General features: G+C 43.2%; 1 protein-coding gene across 4 annotated transcripts in view; it reads left to right on the plus strand.

Annotated features, from left to right (window-relative positions):
• OSBP2 (oxysterol binding protein 2) overlaps positions 1-21,155 on the plus strand; it is a 217,920-nt gene that overhangs the window by 132,325 nt on the left and 64,440 nt on the right. Inside the window, exon 1 of one of the 4 annotated variants that reach the window (XM_037817128.1) lies at positions 4,879-5,009. The exons of the other annotated variants lie outside the window; for them this stretch is intronic. Within the exon in view, the coding sequence (XP_037673056.1) occupies positions 4,931-5,009 (79 nt within the window). The 5' untranslated portion in view covers positions 4,879-4,930. Of the gene's footprint in view, positions 1-4,878; positions 5,010-21,155 lie in introns of those variants that run through there. 4 annotated transcript variants of the gene reach the window in all.

The following is a 21,155-nucleotide window of genomic DNA, read 5'->3' on the forward strand; positions in this document are numbered from 1 at the left end:
AAAATGCCCCCGGCTCCATCTATTCATCTCTCCCTCCTCCCTCTGAACCCCCAGCAACCGCTGCTCTTTTTACTGTCTCTCTAGCTTTGCCTCAAGGCTGTTTTAATTTGTGTCTTTAATATCCAGTGAAGAAGGAGGAACATTCTGTAATAGATTTGTATTTTCATTTCCTTTTGTTGTCACTTTCTTTACAAAAGAAAATAGAAGGAATAATTGATGACTAAATAAATGGACAGTAATCCCTTGTGAATTCCAGCTTTTTGATTGTCTTGAGGGATTTGTTGGTGAAAGTAATATCTAGACTTCAACAAAGAAAACGCTTTTTGGTCAATAACCTCCTTAAACAGTTGAATAGGGATAGCCGGGGGCTGGGAGTGGAAGGGGACTGAATGGGGCCTGACCCCAGCTCTCCACTGTGCCTCCAGGCAACACGGCCCGCAGTGAGGCTACCCATGCCAAAGGCACTTGGGGATGCCAGTGCAGCCCCTCACTCAGGGGTCAGCCCAGGGAGCTCAAGTTTCCCTGGTGAAATCTGTTTCTCTCCCCCCTTTTTTTTTCCAAGCTGATTTAACTTTGAATGGTGCATTCTCCCCTGTTCCACTTTTCTGATCTAAAATAATCAACGATAAGTTGAAAAAATCTTCCCTCAGAACTTTATTTTAATTGCCTAGCAACACATTATCATAAATTGCTCTTGAATAAATGCTTTGGCTTCCGTGCAGAATAATTGATTAATGGAGATGGCAGTCAGCATCTATGTGTGGATATTCTTAGAACAATGCTATTTTAGATGGCTTTATTCTTAAGTTATCCCCACAAGGAATGTGCATGCTAGACGGGCACTTGGAGAACCTGGTTTTCCAGACAACCCAGAGAAGGCCATTGCCCCTCTTCTGTGCTCCCAGGCCCCTCATTATAGATGAGCCTTGGCCCAGAGGGGACCCAGATACCACCAAGTGTAACAGCGATTGAAGGCTGTGGCCAGCTCAGGTCAGGAAGCCTGAGGCCATGCTTACCCCTGTGCTGTCCAATCAAGGATAAGGCAGAGGTGCAGGGAGAAAGGGAGAGTGCAGGGAGGTTGTGCCCAAGAAATGTAGTTGTGAGGGGTGGAGAGAGGGTACAGATGGAAAGCCTGATAAAACCGTGGTATAGGTGTGATAGGCTAGCCAGAAAGGGTTCATGCTGAGTGATTAAGTTGCTTTCACTGATCTGTTCATTGATCTAGTCGTACTTGGGCTCATTCATTCAGTGTGTGCCTACCATGCACTAGACCATACAGGAGGCTGAGAGCAGGGAGGAAAGCCTCTGCCCTCAAGGAGTTCACAGTCTGGCACAGGACATAGACAAGTAAATAGGAACCCACAGTACGGTAGGCACATTAGGTGCTGGGAAAGAATTTAGAAGCCCAGGGTGCTCCAAGAGACTCCAAGAAATTCACCTGTGGTCCTATTATTTTAACATTTCTATGTACGCACATACACATTGTGTATGCATTTACCTTTTTCCTCTCAGCATTTTGTTTTTAAAGTACGATTTCTTGTTTCCACGGAGCCATCACATAAACAAGTCTTCATGGCTCTGTGATGTTCCCTGAAGTTGAAGAAATAAGCATTTGCCTGCTTTTAGACCCTTACATCGCTTCTAGGTTTTTGCAATAAAAAATGGCGTTGGATGCAGAGCGTCTTCCTGCTTTCCCACTGTTCCCTTGTGATGAATCCCAGGGCATCAGTGGGCTGGCGGGCATGGCCCCGTCTGCTGTTCTTGCAGTGCACTGCCAAAGGCCTTGCACTGATGTCTGCTGCTGTTCTCTGTGCCGGAGGAACCTGTTTCTCTGCCGTCCCTTCCAGCACGGGGTGGCCAGGAGACACACATGCCACACACACAAACATAGAGATATATTATGCACATTTTAGAGTGGGTGTGTGCACCAAATTAGCGAGCAGAGGAGGGACCATGTTGAAAAACCGAGTCTGACCAACAGTGTCCTGTTAGTGGGTAGAAGCAGGGTGGCCAGCCTTTGAAATGGAAGTGAAAACGGTAATGGGAACTATAGACGTGAGAGGAAGCCAGACTTGGAACAAGCCAGCTGTGCTTTCCATGGGGTCAGCTTGGAGGGAGGGTTGTAGCTGCCTCCAGGGTCTCCAGTGCAGGGTATTTGGAAGGTCTCAGAGTTGGGGCACTCAGGTTTAGGAAATCACTTTTAGGTGTCCAGGGGCCACTCAGCTGGAGCTGTTCAAGAGACACCTGCAAATGAGAGCAGCAGTGGGGCTAGGATTCCTCACCCACACATGGATAGGAGGGAAACTTTGGGTTGGAGCTCTGGGCAGGTGGCAGAGAGCTTAGAATTACCCGTGGATCATCTTATCTCCATCTCTGGCTTCCTCGCTGCTTGCTCCACTGAGATTTTAAGCTGATGTATCTTCTTTAAGGACCAGTTGGTGCCCTTCTGGCTGCCTGTTAAGCCAGGTTGTAGATTTTTAAGTATTTCATGTGAGCAGAATCTGATACTTTTTTGATGTGATGTATAGTGTAAAATAATTATGTAGAAAGAAGAAATAAAGTCTGTGTTTGCCTTTGTGGGACTGCATCATTTTCTTCCACATTTTTCTTTACCATTTTAGTTTCTTGCCCTGGTATGTTCTGTTCCTCTTTTGCCCGTGACACAACTGTGAGCCAGGTGTGCCTCTAGGTGAGGGCGGGTCAACAGTGGGGACATGGATAGGAAATGGGGTCTGTGACCCCAGCACGCATTAGTTGTGCAGACTAGGAGCAAGGCCTTCAGCCTCTCTGCCTCACCTTCCCCAGTTCTGAGATGGAGGCCATGGCTATGCATTACAAAGATTCCTTCCAGCTTCCAGATTCCATGATACTTAGTGTGTCTTGCTAAACATCCTGAGTCAGATTTATTCTTTCACATGCAAATCCTTAAAAATTGCCTGAATGTTCATAAAAGTTTTCCAAAGCCTGCAGAACACTCCTCCAATCTCATCCCACTTTTCCTCATGAGGCCTCGGGGGGCCCAGGAAGCAGTGTTTGACTTAAGGGATCCAGTGGGAGAGCTGGGTACAGAGTTTGACCTGTGAGCTCAGCCAGAGCAGGACAGTTCCAAGCCCAGTGACCCTGGGCAAGCGACTTTACCTTAATTTCCTTGTAAAAGTGGATGTTGGTGGAACCTAGCAAACAAGGCTTTCCTGTGGAGATTAAATGCAAACAAGTAAAGCAGGGGAAACGCTCAGCACTAGGTCAGCACCAGATGACTGGCAGCTATTTACATTGTTACTATGCTCTCCATTTTGTAGCCAGAAAACCAAGACCCAGTAGGTTAAATGCCCTCTATCCCATGGACCAGTGACTCTTAACACAGTTGCTAAGGATTAATTCTCTTGTTGGCCTGGAGGGGAATTATTGACCAGCAGCACCTTCCCTGAGTATTACATGTTGGGAACAGGAGTTTCCTTGTGTCTTTGAAAATCTTTAAGTTGGAGAAAATTGATCGACTCAGTTTCAATAAACTGCATTTGATAAATTCCACTGACAGAGCTCCTGGGAGGTAGGACTCTGTTGGGAATGGGGCAGTGGCTACAACCCAGTCCCATGGCTCAGTCTTCAGTCCAGTGGGACCAGCCAGACATAAACAGGGCAGGGTGAGGTGGGAGTGGGGCCGAGGGGTGGGGCTGGGGCTTGGGCTGCTTTGTAGGGACTGTGTGGGTCAAGTCAGGAGGCCAGTGTGGCCGGAACAGGTCGGGTGGGAGAGTGAAATGGATGAGATCATAAACATCATGGACAACTGTGGACCCCTGAGCCGAAGAGTGACAGGATCTGCCATACCTTGGAAGAGGATCTCTCCACTGTTGTGCAGATCATAGACTATGGGGGGCAGGGTGGGGGGATGGGCAGTGGCAAGAGTGGAAGCAGGGAGACTGGCTGGGAGGCCTTGTAAGAACCTCCAGGAATTTGAGGATGTGTTAGGCCTGGGTGGCCGCAGTGGGGGTGTTGAGAAAGACTGTGTCCTAAGGGTAGAGCCCTTGCGGTGTGCTGACCAGACACAGGAATCAAGTTTGACTCGGGGGGGGGTTTCTGGTGTGAGCACCTGGGAGGACCAAGCTGCTACCAGCTGAGGTGGGGAAGACAGCTGGAAGGGCGGATAGAGTGCAGGAGAGCTCAGATTTGGACAGTTTGGTTTGAGATGTCCGTGAGACAGGCAGTTAGACAGGGAGTCTGGTGTTCAGCGCGGTCTGGGCAGAGTCGGTCGTTTGTCCCTAATTGACCCGCGCACCCCCCACCCCCACCCCACAGCCCTGTGGCAGCAGAGCTCAGAGAGCCCCTGCCTGTTGCCTTCCTCTGGGACGGTGGACAGGTGGCTGCAGGTGGCCACACACAGGTGTACCAGCCACTGCAGCAGAGCCAGAGGGTAACCTGGACCCAGTGGGGACCCCGATTTCCTGGAATCACCGTCAGGCCCGAAGCCACCCCCATCTCCCACGTGCCCTCAGCTCTCAAGGGCATCATTCCCTTTGAAATAAAGCAACGCCAAGCTTGCTGCAGCGGGCGGCACCTTCGCTCAGATTTTCGCATTAATGTGACATTTAAATGGGGAGCCCGCCCGGTCCCGGGTGCCCGGGGGTCGCACGGGCCAGACCATCCCAGCTCCCGGGCTCATGGGGGACTGGCTGCAACCGGCCGAGGCCCCGCTCCCAGGGGACGAAGTTGCAGGGTGGGGGCGCTGGGCTCCCGCGGCGCCGACGGGGTTAACCGGCTCGTGCATCCGGCGGGCGGCAGTGGTGCATTGTGGTAACGCGGTGCCGGGACCCGGAGCGCCCGCCGCCTCCGCCGGGCGGCCCGCCGAGCTCTGCGCGCGTCCTGGCGAGCACCCCCCCGGGCCCGGCGCCATGTAGCGCCCAGGTCTCGGAGGCCGCCCCCCGCCGCGGGGATGAAGGGATGCGGCTGCTGGGAGACGGCCTCCGTGCGCTCCTTCTGCAGCTCCGGCTGCCTGAATAAATTTAAGAAGGGTTAGTGCTGCCCGGCTTCCGCCCGCAGGCCCCGCTTCCCGCGGCCGCCCGGCGCCGGGCTGGCTGCAGGATCAGTCCACGCGAGCCTCTGATGTCACTCTTTCGCGGCGCGGGGGGCGCAGGGTATCCTCAGGGCACCCCTGTCCCTGCGCCCCTCCGGCGCGCGCCCGGGACTCGCTTCCCAGGCGGGGCATTTTGGAGAGGGCGTTGCGGCTGTACTTAACCTCGGCCAAAGGAAACGAACTAGAACCCAGAGCTTTCTGGAAAGAAAGGGTAGCAGCTGTCCGTGTTTAATCCACCCACCTTCCCCTTCTTCTTGGAGTCTGCGTATGCCCTTGGAGCAGAATTACTGCGTTGCCCACAAGGGAGTCCGTGGTCGCTGTCGGCTTTGCTCAGAGCATGACCCTAACCCCCCTCCCTTGCCTTTTGAGCAACCTGCGACGGGTCAGGAGGGTCCCTGTGAGTGGCCGCCGGGGTGTGAGCGAAGGCCACCCTTGAGGTGCTGCCCCCAGGGATGGTGGTCCTGAAGGACCGCCCTGGGGGGTGTGCAGGGCGCCCGAGATCAGCCTTCCAGCAGCATTGGGGAAACCTTGCAAACGCCTTAGGATTCTGCCTGCAGTTCCTTCCTGATGTCTTGAAACCTTTGTTGCCGGTTTTTGTGTGAGTGGAACTTAACTGCGTTTATCTTGAGTGTATTTGTTATACTTGGAAACTTTGGGAGAAAATTATGGCTCTTTGGCCTTGTAGACTTAATACATAGAGGCAGTTAATTTAACATGAACTTAGGAGGAAACAGCACCTTTTAAACTCGTGCCTTCAGATCTATCATAAGTTTCAAAGTGCTTTGCTCCTGCTGAGTGGTCAAGCTAATCATTGGGTCCTCTCGCACTGATTCTGGGCCTCAAACCTCGGGAGTCACATTTAACCATGCAAATTCCTCCTGGAAACACCATCTGTTTTCAGTTGTAGACATTTGAATTTTATTTCATTAGGAGCTGATACGATGGCTCCATCTTAAGAATCCTTTAAAGAAAATTGCTGGTGAATTTTGTGTCCAAAGTATGTTTTCTGATTTTAGAGGACTGGGCTTAATTTCCAGCTTGTTATTTTGCATAGAGCCATCGTTTATAAAGTAGTTATGTTCTTTCTGCAAAGTTGATATCATGTTTCTGTCGCGAATTTGGGCGGATTTATTCTGAGGGTGAATTTCAGATATAATTAAAAAAAAAAAAAGAAAAACTATATATCTGTTAAATAGTAAATTGTTTTTATTCCCTTGGCCCACCTCATGGTTTTAATTGCCATTCTCTGGAAGCCTTGCTGCTTACAAGGAGCCCTGGGCCTGAAATCCACATTCTGCTTGGATGAGGGGGTGGGGGTGGAGGTGGCTCATCTTTGTCTGAGAGCTCAGGTGTGTCTGCTCCAGAGGTGACCAGAGCAGCTAAGTCCTGCTCCCCAAGTAGACCTCAAGAGCAGTGACAGGTGACCCCTTTGATTGCCAGACTGCTCCGGGTCAGGCCTTCCTTCTCACCTGGCTGTCAGTGCCTGGCTCTGAGGATGAGGAAACTGCGGCTGGTGGGAGTGGGGTGGGGTGGTCTGCGGACCTGGAACAGGGCTTGCCCTGCGAGTGGGAGGAGGCCCGGTGTCCAGTGCCATGGTTCCGGGCAACCAGCTCTCAGCTTTGGTAGCAGGGATGTGTCCCTCAGTGTCCTGTGTAAACATGGGCCAAGGAAGGACAGAATGGAGGAGTTTTCAGGAAGAACTGGAAATCTTCCAGTTTTTCAGTGTTGGCCAGAAAACATTTTTTTCCACACTCCACAAGGCCAAACAGAACATTTCTGCAGGCAGAAATGCAGGTGTTTGAGCTGCCCTGAAGGCTGAAGAGAAAGGAGTGTAAAGGGCTTACAGGGGCACTGGTTCCTTTGCCATTCAGTTTGGTATGCACCTTCGGCAAATTAGAAAAAGACACCCCTTTCTCAAGACTGTTTCCTTCCATTTTTTGTGTGTGTATGAAACTGTTGTAATTTTTGTTGAAACAATACTCTTTTCTTTCATTTGCTGGAAACGTGTTGTAATAAAAATACCAATCTATAACTTCGATGTGAATGGTGCCCCCTAGGGTTGTGCAGCGCACAACCTGCTCAACCATGTGCACCAACCCTGCTAATATAAACATTTATCGGCCACCGTTCTCAGCAACATTTGGCTGGCCCTGAGGATAACACAAGAGCCTCTGTCGCCTCCAGGCACAGGGAGAGTGGGCTGCCCAGGCACTAGGCAGAGACAGGTGATGTGTAGGGAGCCCTGGCAAAGGCCAAAATGGAAGCAGGGTATGCGCAGGCTCTGGGAGGCTAGGAGGAAAGGCCTCTGGGTGGCTAACAAAATGGAAAGGGAGGGACCTCAGAGCCACAGTGGAGACAGGGGCAGCCTGAGTGCCCTGGACTAAGGGGCTCGCTCTGTGTACAGGATGTCTCTGACTGACCTCATCAGGGAGCATGGCACCGTCCTCTGCAGATATGATTTTTTTCCCCGACACCCAGTTTTCCTGCCCGGCAGCTTAGACCAGCAACAGTGTCCAGTCCAGTAGATGAACCGTATGAATAAAGATGAACTTGCAGGCTTCAGCCTGCCAAAGATAAATTTCCTTTTATGTCCTGTTTCCCTCTGATGTATGCGGCAAATAGTGACTGACGCACATTCTCAGAAACAGTAGCTTGCTCAGACTGGGCAGTGTGGCCAGGTAGAAGGGGGCTGTGGAGTTGGGAAATGAAACTCACCTGGGCAGCACTGTTGGGCTGCCCACATCCTGGCCTGGTGGTGCCCAGCATCCTCACAGACGTAGGTGGTTGCTGCTTAGAGGACAAATGTTGTTTTTCTTGAGAGGGTAGAACTGACAGCTGGTCAGGACCACTGGGTACATCCCTCCACTTGGGATATTTTTTACATTGCATGGTACACAGTTTGTACGAGTGTCGGGTTGGGGGTCGTGGAGCATAACTATCAGCTGGTTAACCATTTGGCTGCTGCTTATCTGCCTGGTGAAATCCTCTCCCCATCCCTCCCACCCCCCCAAACACACAACCTTTGTTCTTGGACTAACTCTCTGGGCCAATTCAGCTGGGCCAATCCCTGCACTATCTATGCTTTTTTTTTTTTTCTTTTCTTTTCCTTTTCCTTTTTTTTTTTTTTGAGAGTTATTTACTGTTACAGCAACAATTCCAGATGTTCAAGAAAATGGTATTTCCATAACTCCATTACCCTCATGGCTCTTTTTTTAGGTCTCTGTTTTGGGTCAGTATTTTTCATTTATGTGAACATCCTTTTTTACATCCCTGAGATACAAAATACATGGCTGTACATCATGAACAAGCACTCTCCCACACTGCTGCTGGCTTAATATTTATCTGTTGAATGGCTGTGCAAGGCTTTTTCCTTCTGTTAGACATTTAGATTCTTCCCAGATTGTCACTCTGGCCAAACTGCTGCCCTGGACATCTCTGGCATGTAAAATTTTTCATGCACTCTCTCCGGAACAAATTCCCAGGAGCATGACTGCTGAGTCAAAGGGTGCAAAGGCTTACCCCTGTTTCCTCATTGCCCCCCACAGAAGTTTTCTGGTCTAAGGTGCCCTCTGGGCTGTGTAGACGCCTGTTTCTCTGAGCCTTCCCTGTATTAGCCTACCATCTGCTGAGTCTTCTTTGAATAGGCATAAAATTGCATTTGACTAACCAAAGAGGACAGATATGTTTCCTGCATAATATGGTTAGTTATAATTTGAGGTTCCTCTTTGGTGGGTTGGCAACCCCAAAGGAAGCATTATCAGTGGAATTGGCTTCTATTGTACATTGGCTGGAGCCCAAGCCAGACAGGACTTCTTGGAACCCTGATCCCCTTTCTTTGGTGAGTGGGGTTTGGGGAAGGGGGTCCCTAAAACTGCCATCCCCTAGCAGGACTGGCTGCACAGCTTGTGGGGCCAGTACAAAACAAAAGTATGGGGCCCCTTGATCAAAAATTATTAAGAATTTCAAGACGGCCACAGCAGAGGTTTAAATGAAATGCAGGGTCCTTCTGAGTGCTAGGCATCTAGCTGAAAGTGGGCAGTTTCCCCTAGGGCTGCTCCAGATGTGGAGGGGGCTCCAGGAGTGGAAGGGGCTCTGGTGGGGCACTGATGGTCAGCCAGCCCCACAGGGAAACCCCTCCCCGGGTCTCCTCAGCCCTAGAATTAATTGTCTTTCTCCGCAGCATTTCTGTGCCTACTTTGAACTCACCCCTGCGCCTGGAGCCACTCTTTCTGATGGAGATCCGGCCATTCTCCCATTTATCTTTGACCGCTTTGGCCATACAGAGTGACCCAGGAAGCATCTCCCTGTCCTGGGACATTCTGGGTTGTTTTTCCAGCATGTGCTTTTGTCTCTGCATTGCCTACTTCCTCCACTTTCTCTCTGCTTCCCACCCCTCTGCCCTTACCCTTATTCTGATCAGGGTGGACTTCTGCTTGCCAGCTTGGGGCCAGGAGGAGCTCTCTTCTGAGGAGCTGGTAATCCTAGTGGCCTCAGATGACTGCAGATAATGCCAGTTACAGCTGTTTGGACATGGGGGGTAATTGGAAATGCCACGCTTTCTCCCTGATTGCAGTCAGGACGCTCCATCCCAGACAGCAGATGTGCCTCAGGTAGCATTTGTTTCACAGGTGCCTCTGAACCATTATGGAATTGAGTCAGGGAGAGGACTCCAGGTGAGGGTTCTTGGGCCATAGCTTTCTGCAGGACAGCTGGGGCCTACTGCCTGGCGGCAGCAGCAGGAGCCACCTTCCGGGAGGTTCCCCCTGGGAATTGCAGAAAGTTTGGAGCTTTCTTAAATGGCCCTCAGCTTGATTTAGCTCTGCTCTTGTGGGAAGTACGGCCTTCCACTTGTGTTTTTATTTCCCACATTTTCCCAAGTTTGAATCAGAAAGGTATTGATGTGAGAGTTCTCACCTCGAGTTGAGAAGGGTTCAGTTACCCACATGAAGGAAAATCATGTAACCATAAAATCCCAGAATGTCAGAGTCAGATGGATCTGAGAGATGATTTCCTATAGTACAGACAAGGAAACCGAGGCCTGGAAACACATGGCCACATGGTTGGGAAGCCACAGTGCCAGCTGCCATGGCTAGGGAGAGATTAAAATAATTTCTGACATTTTTTTTCGCATTACAGAGATAATACACACTAATTGTGGAAAATGTGGTGGAAAAAAGCATTTAGAAGAAAATAAAAATTACCTGTAATTCTGTTACCCTGAGATAAACACAAATAATAACTCTTGTACTTTGAGAACCTGTGCCATCAGCCTACCTGTATGATTAATCTCTGTCAGTCCTTTTAGTCTCTCAACCTGAGCACCAGGTGGCTCGATCCCTCCCACCCCCCAATTTTATAGCCTTGGTTGCTGTTCTAGTTTGCTAATGCTGCCGAAATTCAAAATACCAGAGATGGATTGGCTTTTATAAAAGGGGGTTTATTTGGTTACACAGTTACAGTTTTAGGGTCATAAACAATCAGGTACCTTCACTGGAGGATAGTCAATGGTGTCCGGAAAACGTCTGTTAGCTGGGAAGGCATGTGACTGGAGTCTGCTCCAAAGGTCTGGGTTTAAAATGGCTTTCTCCCACGACATTCCTCTCTAGGCTGCAGTTGGTCAAAAATGTCACTCTCAGTTGCTCTTGGGGTGTTTGACCTCTCTTAGCTTCTCCAGAGCAAAAGTCTGCTTTCAAAGGCCATCTTCATTAAAACTGTCTCTCATCTACAGCTCCTCTCTCAGCTTCTGTGCATTCTGCAAAGCATCCCTCTTGGCTGTAGCAAGCTCGCTCCTTCTGTCTGAGCTTATATAATAGTGCTCCAGTAAACTAATGAAGGCCCATGCTGAATGGGCAGGGCCACACCTCCATGGAAACTATCCAGTCAGTCATCACCCACAGTTGGGTGGGTCACATCTCCATGGAAACACTCAATCAAAGAATTACAATCTAATTAACACTGATAACATCTGCCCACACAAGATTACATCAAAGATAATGGTGTTTTGGCGGACATAATACATTCAAACCAGCACAGTTGCTGAGACCGGGAGAAAGAACAGAGCTCCTCTGGCCTCACAGCCATGGTAAGTGGGGTCAAACTCAGCTGCTAGTCCTACCATCCTCCCACCACAGGACGCCAGAGCATTTTAAAACACGTTTGAGGGTTGAAAATGGCATCTCGTCATTTTAGTGGGCATATCTTTGGTTTCTAATGAGGCTGAATTTTCTTATCTATTTATAAGCTTCTTGCAGGCCTGTGACATCTTTGCATTGTGCTATGTTGTCTAGTCTTACATGCAAACCACACTGATAATGATTAACTTTAGTGTTCAAGTGTGTTTTCTTTTTTTCCCTAATACTTAATTATGAAAAAAATTTCAATCAAAGAAAGGTTGAGAGCATTGTATAGTCTACACCTTTAAACCCACCACCTGGATTCCACCGTTAACATCTTACTATATTTACTTTATCACCTGCCTATCCTTCTCTCCATCCATCTGTCCATCTTATTTTTTTTTATTGTGATAAGATATACATAAAATCTACATTTTAAACTATTTTAAAGTGTACAATTTGGTGGCATTTAGTACACTCACAATATTATGCTACTATTTACCGCTATCCCAAAAGCGTTACTCCCCATTCCCCTCCTCCCAGCCCCTGGCAACCACCAATCTGCTTTCTGAATCTATGGATTCACCTATTCTGGATATTTCATATAAATGTAATCATGTGATATGTGAACTTTTGGGTCTGGCTTCTTTCACTTAACATAGTCAATTCTAAGCTTCTCCCTGTTGTAGCATGTATCAGTACGTCTTTCCTTTTTATGGCTTACCATATTCTGTTACAATGGATATTACTACATTTTGTTTATCCATTCATTGTTGGATATTTGGGCTGTTTTCCTCTTTTGACTATTGTGAATAGCGCAGTTATGAACATTTGTCTACAAATTTTTGTTTGAATGTCTATTTTCAGTTCTTTTGGGTGTATACCAAGGAATGGTATTGCTAGATTCATGTGGTAGTTCTGTGTTTAACCTTTTGAGGTAGAGCCAAACTTTTTCCACAGTGGATGCATCATTTTACATTCCAATCAGCAATATACAAGGGCTCCAATTTCTTTACAACCTCTCCAACACTTGTTAATTTCCTTTTCTTAAAATTATTAATTTTCACACCTAGTGGATGTGAAGTGTCATTGTGGTTTGATTTGCATTTCCTTAATGACTAATGTCTTTGAGCATCTTTTCATTTGCTTGTTGGCCAATTGTACATCTTCTCTGGAGACATGTCTATGAAGTCCTTTCCCCCTTTTTAAAATTGGGTTGATTGTCTTTCTTTTGTTGAGTTGTAAGAGTTCATTATATATTCTGGATGCTAGAATTTTATAGGATATATGGATTGAAAATATTTTCTCCCATTCTGTAGGTTGTCTTTTCATTTTCTTAGTGGTGTTCTTTGATACAGAAAAGTTTTTAATTTTGATGCAGTCCAATCTATTGTTTTTCTTTTGTTGCCTGTGGTTTTGGAGTTATACCTAAGAATCCACTGTGAAATCCAAGGTCATGAAGATCTTTCCTAGCTTGTCTTCTAAGAGTTTTAAAGCTTTAGCTCTGATATTTATATCTTTGATCCATTTTTTTATGATTAAAATTTTAATGAATTATCAAAAGTCATCACCATTCATTAAGTCAAATAATTAAAATGTGCTTTATTTTCCTCTACATCCTAAATTTCCATAAACATTTTAACTTATATATAACTTCCATATAAATTACTATTTTAAGATTGAAATTTGCCCTGAACTTTATGGTTCATAGTATCTATATTTATTGCAATTCTTCTTTGTTTTGTTTGCAACTAGCAGTGTATTTGATAAGTATTTAATTTTTAATAATATATTTTAAATGAATCTCTCATCTTGTACATGAATTGCATCTTTCCTTATATTTATAGGCTCTTTGTATTTTCTGGTGTATTTTATGAATGGTCTGGCCTTGTTTTAATTTATATACATTTTGTGACTTAGAAAATATATGCTGTTGGTTTGTGTTGTCAACAATGGTCAATAGATCTACTAATTTTTCAGATAGTAGTAAGTTCAGGAATTGCTTATGTTTTAATTAAATTTGCACTATTGTGTCCTTTTGTAATGTATTCCAGAAACCATTTATGATGTTGTTAAATAAATGTCACATAAACTTTGGGGGTTGTGAAAACACTAGACTGCATACATTGTCCCTCTATCTTCCCTTTTTACATCAATACTTATAATATTTTTTTAAATTCAGTTTTATTGAAATACATTCACACACTATACAATCATCCATGGTATACAATCAACTGCCCACAGTATGATCACATAGTTATGCGTTCTTTGATCCATTTTCGAGTTAAGTTTTTGATATGGTGTGATGTAAGGGTCCAACTCCATTCTTTTGCATGTGGCTATCCATTTGTCCCAGCACCATTCGTTGAAGAGACTATTCTTTCCCACATTGAGTAGTGTTGGCAACTTTGTTGAAAATCAATTGGATTTATTTTATCTTATTTTTCAAATGTATTTCAAAGTAAGTTGCAGACAACTGTGCACTTCACACCAGCACTTTAGCATATTTATCATTACCCAGAGTTCAATATTGGTTTACTTTTCTTAGGAAAGATGTTCATATTGTGAATTGCACAAATCCTAAGGGTACCATTATTTTAGTTCTTACAAATGCATACACCTGTTAACACAGACTCTGTCAAGATCTAGCACAGATCCATCACCCCAGAGAGTTTCTTCATGCCCCTTCCAGGCCATCCCTGCCCCACTCCCAGAGGTTACTGCTGTTCTGATTTATTTCACCATACATTAGTTTTGCCTATCCTAGAAATTCATATAAATGGGCCCACACAGCCTGTACTCTATTATGCAAAGCTTCTTTCACTCAGCATAATATTTTGAAGTTCACCCAAAATTTGGATGAAGTTCATCCAAAAAGAGCAAACTACTGATATGTTGTTGCATGTATCAGTAGTTTGCTCTTTTTTATTGCTGACTAGTATACCATTGTATGAATATACCACTTTTTATCCAGTCTCCTGTTGATGGACACCTGGGCTGTTTCCAAATTTTGACTGTTTTTACAAATAAAACTGCTATGAACATTCTTATACAAATCTTTTGGTTAACCTTTGCTTTCTTTTCTCTTGGATAGATACCTAAGATTGGAATTACTGGATTAAAGGATAGATGTTATGTTTCCTTTTATAAGAAACTGTTACGCAGTTCCCCAAAACAGTTGTATTGTTTTATATTCCCACCAACACTGTAGGAAGAGTTCAGGTTGCTCCATATGTCATCCACATTTAATGTTGTCAGTTTCTTTTTATTTTAGTCATTCAGATGGACATGTAGTGCTATCGTTGTGATTTATCACTCTACTTTTTAAATGCTAACACTATTCTTGCCAGCATTGTTTTAAATCTCTATTTACTTATTTATTTTAACCATGAAATAACCTACGTATTTTTTCCAGGTAATCATTAGTATTATTTTGTAAAACTAAAAAATTAGGATTTAATTGTAATTTTGTTAAACCCTAATGTAGGAAGATCCATTTGCAAGTAACCTGTTTTGAAGCTTAAAAGGGTTTATTTCTGGATTCTCAATTCTATTCCAGTGATCTATGTCTCTCCTCATGCGAGTTCCACAGTGCGAAAACAGATGCTCTTAATTTTAATGTAGTTAAATTTATCAATCTTTATGGATAGCACTTTTTTTATTTCTAACAGGAGATCACGTAGATATTTTCCTCTATTTTCTCCTAAAAAGTTTTAAAGTTTGACATTGAAGCCCTAAATTTATCTAGAATCAGTTTCTGTATAATAGGTTGTGAAAAAATGTGATTAATTCCACTTTCCCCCATATGGTCAACCAGATGACCTAGCCCATTTATTGAACAGTCACTTTTTGCCCACTGGTCTGCTCTGCCACCTTTGGCAGGTGTCACAGTTTCCCACATACTTGGGTCTGTTTGGGGCTCTCCTGTTTCATAGGTCAATTCTTTCCTTGTGCCAGTACTGCACTGCCTTAATTACTTTATAATAAGTCTTGATACCTTGTAGGTCAACTCCTCTACCTTATTGGGGTACTGTTATTATTAGTATTATTACTAAGTTATTTATTTTACATATTTACTAAGTCTAGGAAAGTTATTGAGATATATTTCACATTCCAAAAAAATTCATCCTTTTGAAGTGTACAGTGTTTTTTTTAGAATTTTCATATGGTTGTGCAACCATCTCCACACTCAATTTTAAACATTCATCCTTCCTAAAAGAAACCCTGTACTCATTAGTAGTCATTCCCATTCTCTTCCACCCTCCAACCTTAAGCAACCACTGATTACTTTCTGTCCCTTTTGATTTGCCTATTCTGAGCATTGCATATAAATGGAATCATATGATATCTGCCCTTTTGTGACACTTCATTTACTTAACACCTTTTTAAGGTTCATCCATGTTGTAGCATGTATCAGTATTTCATTGCCTTTTTATTGCTGAATAATATCACATTGTATGAATATACAATGTTTATATCTATTGAAATGTTTATCCATTCATCAGATGATGGACTTTTGATTGTTTCCACTTTTTAGATATTATGAATAATGCTGCTGTGAACATTTTGTGGGAGCATACATTTTCATTTCTTTTGGGTATAAAGCCAATAGTGGATTATGGATCAATTGGTAAAAACCATATGTGTAACTTTTTGATGAGCTGCCAGTTTGTTTTCCAAGTGGCAGCACCATTATACATTCTCACCTGCATTGTATGAGGGCTCCAATTTCTCCACATCCTTGCCTACACATGTCATTGTTTGTCTTAATCTTAGCCATTCTAGTGGGTGGGAAGTAGTATCTCGTGGTTTTGATTTGCATTCCTCTGATGACTGATGATGTTGAATATTGTTTCATGTGCTTATTGGACATTGTATGTCTTCCCTGGAGAAATGTCTATTTAAATCCCATTTTTAAATTGGGTTATCTTTTACTGATATTTTAATGTTGAACCAACCTTGTTTTTCCAGGATAAACCTCACTTGAACAAGATGTATTACCCTTTTTATGTATTGCTGGGTTAGATTAACTAATATTTTGTTGAGGATTTTTGTGTCTTTGTTCATATGGGATATTGGTCTGTGATTTTCTTTTTATGTAATAACTTTGTCTGGTTTTGGTATCAGGGTTATACCAGCATTGTAAAATGAGTTGCAAATTATTCCCTCTTTTTCAATTTCTGGCAGAGTCTGTGTAGAATTGTTATTATTTCTTCCTTAAATGTTTGATATTATTTTCCAGCAATGCCATCTGGACCTGGATTATTCTTTATTATAAGATTTTTAGCCATAAATTCAATTTCTTTAATAGACTACTTGGGTTATTTTTCTCTTGAGTGACTTTTGGAATTTTTGTCTTTCATAGATATGTCTATTTCATCTAAGTTGCCAAATTTGTGGTCACGAAAATTCCCTTATTATCCTTTAAATGTCTGTAAGATCTGTAGTGATGTCCCCTCTATCAATGCTGATACTGACAGTTTGTGTCATCTCTTTTTTACTTCTTCATCCTGGCTAGACTCTTTTATTCATCTTTTAAAAGACTTAGATTTTGGTTTTATTGATTTGTATCTACTGTTTTTCTTATATGTTCTTTTAAAAACATATAATATATTGTATACCTTTATACCATTTAAAAGACAAATTGAATCATACTATGCATACTATTCTTTACCTTGGTCTTTTCCACTTAATGCCATAAAGATTTTTTTCCATATCAGCACATAGAGGTCCACTAGATTCTCTTTAACATCTACACAGTATTCTGTTGTATGCATGTAACCTAAATAACCAGTCCTCTTTTGAGAGGCAATTAGGATATTTTTAGAGTTCATTATTGCAAACAGTGCTGAGATGTACATTTATTATACATTAATGTTTAGTCACATGTTTGTAAGATAAGTTACTAGAAATGGAATCACCAGATCAGCAAGTGGTTTTTCTTTTTTTTCTTTTTAAAGCAACTTTATTGAGGTATAATTTAAATACCAAAAAAGAACTGATTTTCACTGCCCCATAAGTTTTGACAGATGTATACCTGTGAAATCACAGCCTCACGTAAGATATAGAAAATTTTCATCATTCTCAAAACTTTTCTCATGCCCCTTTGCAGTCAGTGTCCCCATACATGGCCCCAGACAACTGCTGATCTTCATTCTTCATGATAGTTTTACATGTTCTAGAATTTCATATATAATGCAATCAAACCATAGTAATCTTTTGCATGTGGCTTCTTGTATTCAACACATTTTAAAAATTCATCCATGTTATTGCGTGAATAAGTAATGTGTTCCTTTTTATTGTAGAATAGTTTTCTATGGTGTTGAATTTATCACAAATCATTCCTTCATGTTGATGGACATTGGGTTGGTTATAGTTTGGGGCTGTATGAATAAATCTGCTATAAACATTTAAAATGCATGTATTTTTGTTACCATATGTTTTCAATTCTCTTACGTAAATACCTAAAAGTGGAATTGTAAGGCATGTTACAGGTGTACATTTGTAAGAAACTGCCAAGAGAGCATAGGTGCGAAATGGCAGAATAGGAAGTTTTACAAATTCTCCCTCCTTTGAGAAAATGAAAAGCTGGAGACAGAGACTGGAATTAACTAGGTGGTAACCCTGGAACCAAAATGAACATTTGGAACTCCGTAAGTGCCAGAGGAAGTGAGAGGCTGCTGAAAGCTCAGCTTTGTAAGTGAAAGCATGAACCAGGGACCAGCACTCATTGCTCAGCCCTGCAGCAAAGCAGCCTGGATTGGAGTGGCCAGCTGGGGCTAAGACTGACAAAGGACACCTCCTTCTCTCACAGTTGAAGTTTAACCAATATACATATATATACATACATTTACATATACACATACAGTTACGTGTGTGTGTGTGTGTGTGTGTGTGTGTGTGTGTGTGTAAATATTATGAGGTTTATTATAGAAATTGGTTCATACAACGTTGGGGATTGGAATTGCTGACAGGGCAACGCAGGAATGAGACACAGACACAAAGCTAAGAATTAAGGGAGCAGGGGGCCCACTTGCATCTCGTGCTAAGTGGACGACAATGCAGCCTTGCTCCAGCTATTTATTTCAGAAGATCAGGTGTGTATGCTAAAGGTGCTCAGGTGGGGGAGAGCCCACCAGATACCTATGTTTACATCAGGTGTATACAATCTAGGTTTACATCAGGTGAATACAATCTAGGTTTAAGACAATGGTAGTCACAAGGACACACATCTTTACAGGGCGGGCCTGCATGGCATTTTGTGCAGGCCTGCGGCTCAGCGTTCTAAGCCACCACCCCAGATATGCCTCAGGCAACATGGAAGACTCAGTTCCCCACAGATTGGCAAGTCCGAATTCCATAGGGCGGCCAGAAGTTGGGAACTCCAAAAAAAGTCTTCAGTGAATTCCCCAGAGGAAGCTGGTTGGCTGAAGTAGAGACAGAAATTCTTCTTTTCTTCTTTCTGACTGCTGAAATCTCAGTTCTGCCTTTAAGGCCTTCAACTGATTGGATGAGACTTCTCTTGTTGCTTAAGGCATTCTCCTTTGTTGATTGTTGATATAATCATACATAGATGCAATCAACTGACTAGTGACTTAAATCCATGAAATATCCTCACAGTAGCAATTAGGCCAGTTCTTGCTTGACCAAACAACTGGACACCATAACCTGCCCAAGTTGACACATGAACTGAACCATCACAGTCGATCTAGGGAACCCATGAGGTACTAGCGCAGAAGCCAGCCTCAGTTTCAGCCCTCTGGGCAGCAGCACTTCCAGCCCCCCTCCCACATCCACCTAGACATAAAGAACTAGCAGTTTGGTGTTTGTTTTTTTCTCCTTCTATTTGTGGGCATTTCCTGGTCTGACAGATCCCTGAGGGGATAGCATAGTCTCTGGCCTTGGTTTCAGCCCTCTCTATGGCAGCAGCTTCTGGCCTCACACCAGCATTTACCAGGACTTAAAGACCCAATGCACTTTGTCATTGGTTGGATTTCTTCTTTTTCTTGTGTTGTTTAATCTGGCTAATCCCTGAGGGCCCAACACAGATTCTAGCTTCAGTTTCTCAGAAGCAGCCTCTTCTGACCTTAAACCAGCTTCTACAGGGACACTTTCTCTTCTTTCTCTGTTTGTCATTTTTGGGTCTGACAGATCCCTGAGGGATGAGCAGGGAACACTGGCTTAGGTTTCAGCCTTGAAAACAGCAGCTTCTGGACTCCCACTGGCCATAACAAGGGACTTGGAGAGGCAATTCACTTTAACTTTTTTGCTTGTTTTGTGTCTGTGGTGGGAAAGGGATGTTAGTATTTTTTTCTTTTCTCTTTCCTCTCTCTTTCTTTTCACAACTTAATATTCAGAATGTCCAGTTCTTAGCAAAAAGTTACAAAACATGCAAGAAGACAGGAAAGCATGGCCCAGTCAGAAGAAAGAATTAAACAAACTATTCCAGAGGAGTTGCAGTCTCTGGAGTTACTAACCAAAGATCTTAAAACAGTTCTCATAAATATGATCAATGGACTAAAAGAAAACATAGAAAACACTAAAGGAAATCAGGAAAACAATATAAGAACAAAATGGGAATTTCAGTAATGAGATAGAAATTATAAAGAAGAACTAAATAGAAATTTTGGAACTCAAAAGTACAGTAATTGAAGTGAAGAATTCAATAGAGGAGTTCAAGAGAAGATTGGAGGAGGCAGAAAAAAGAATCGGCGAACTTGAAGACAAAACAATTGAAACCATCCAAGTTGGGGAGCTGAAAGAAAAAAGAATGAGAAAAAGAGAAGAAAACCAAGCATACCAATATAAGCAACATAGGAATCCCAGAAGGAGAATAGAGAGATAAAGGGCCAGAAAAATAATTTAAAGAAATAATGGCAGAAATTTTCCCAAATCTGATGAAAGATATGAATATACAAATCCAAGATGCTCAATGAATACAAAGCAGGATGAACCCAAACAGATCTACATTATAATCAAACTTTCCAATGCCAAGGACAAAAGTAGTATCTTAAAAACAGCAAGAGAGAAGTGATATGTCACATGTCACTCAATACCGATTGTTCGATAGAAACCATGGAAGCCAGAAGGCAATTTGAGGACATATTTAAAGTGACAAAAGGAAAAATATGTTACCTGCTAATAATATACACAGCAAACTTCTCCTTCAAAAATGAGGGAGAAATTAAGACATTTCTGGACAAGCAGAGACTGAGGAAGTCCATCACTACGAGACCTGCCTTACAGGAAATGCTAAAGGAAGTCTTCCATATAGAAAGGAAAGGACACTAGACAGTATCTTGGGATGAAGAAATAAGATCTCTGGTATAAGTAACTATATGAATAAATATATATGCCAGTTTTAATTTCCTGGTTGCTGAAGTAATTACCCTGCAATGGGTTGGATTAAACAATAGGAATTTATTGGCTCACAATTTTGAGGCTAGAAAAAGTCCAAAATCAAGGTGTCATCAAGACAGTGCTTTCTCCCAGAAGACTGTGGCATTGTGGGACTGGCCAATCAATGTCTTTACAAGGTTGCTAAGTACATGGGGAAAGAATAATTTCTTCAAAAAAAAGAAAAATGGTGTTGGGAGAACTGGATGTCCTCATGCAGAAGAATTAGGTTTGACCCCTACCTCATACCATATGTAAAAATCAACTCAAAATGGATGAAGGAGTTAAAGAGAATAGTTAAAACTATAAAATTCTTAGAGGATAACATAGGGGCAAACCTTTGTGACCCAGGATTTGGGTCAGAAGCAGCAAAAGAAACAACAAAATTAAAAACTTTTGTGCATCAAAGGAAATTATCAGGAAGGTGAAAATACAACCTACAGAATGGGAGAAAATAGTCTCAAACCATATATTGGATAAGGGTTTAATATGCAAAATATACAAAGAACCCCTACAATTTAACAAGAAAAAGACAAACAACCCTAAAAAATAGTTCAAGAAGGTGGAGCAAAATG

This window comes from Choloepus didactylus, chromosome 23, assembly GCF_015220235.1.
Source record: "Choloepus didactylus isolate mChoDid1 chromosome 23, mChoDid1.pri, whole genome shotgun sequence".
Taxonomy (NCBI): Eukaryota; Metazoa; Chordata; class Mammalia; order Pilosa; family Megalonychidae; genus Choloepus; species Choloepus didactylus.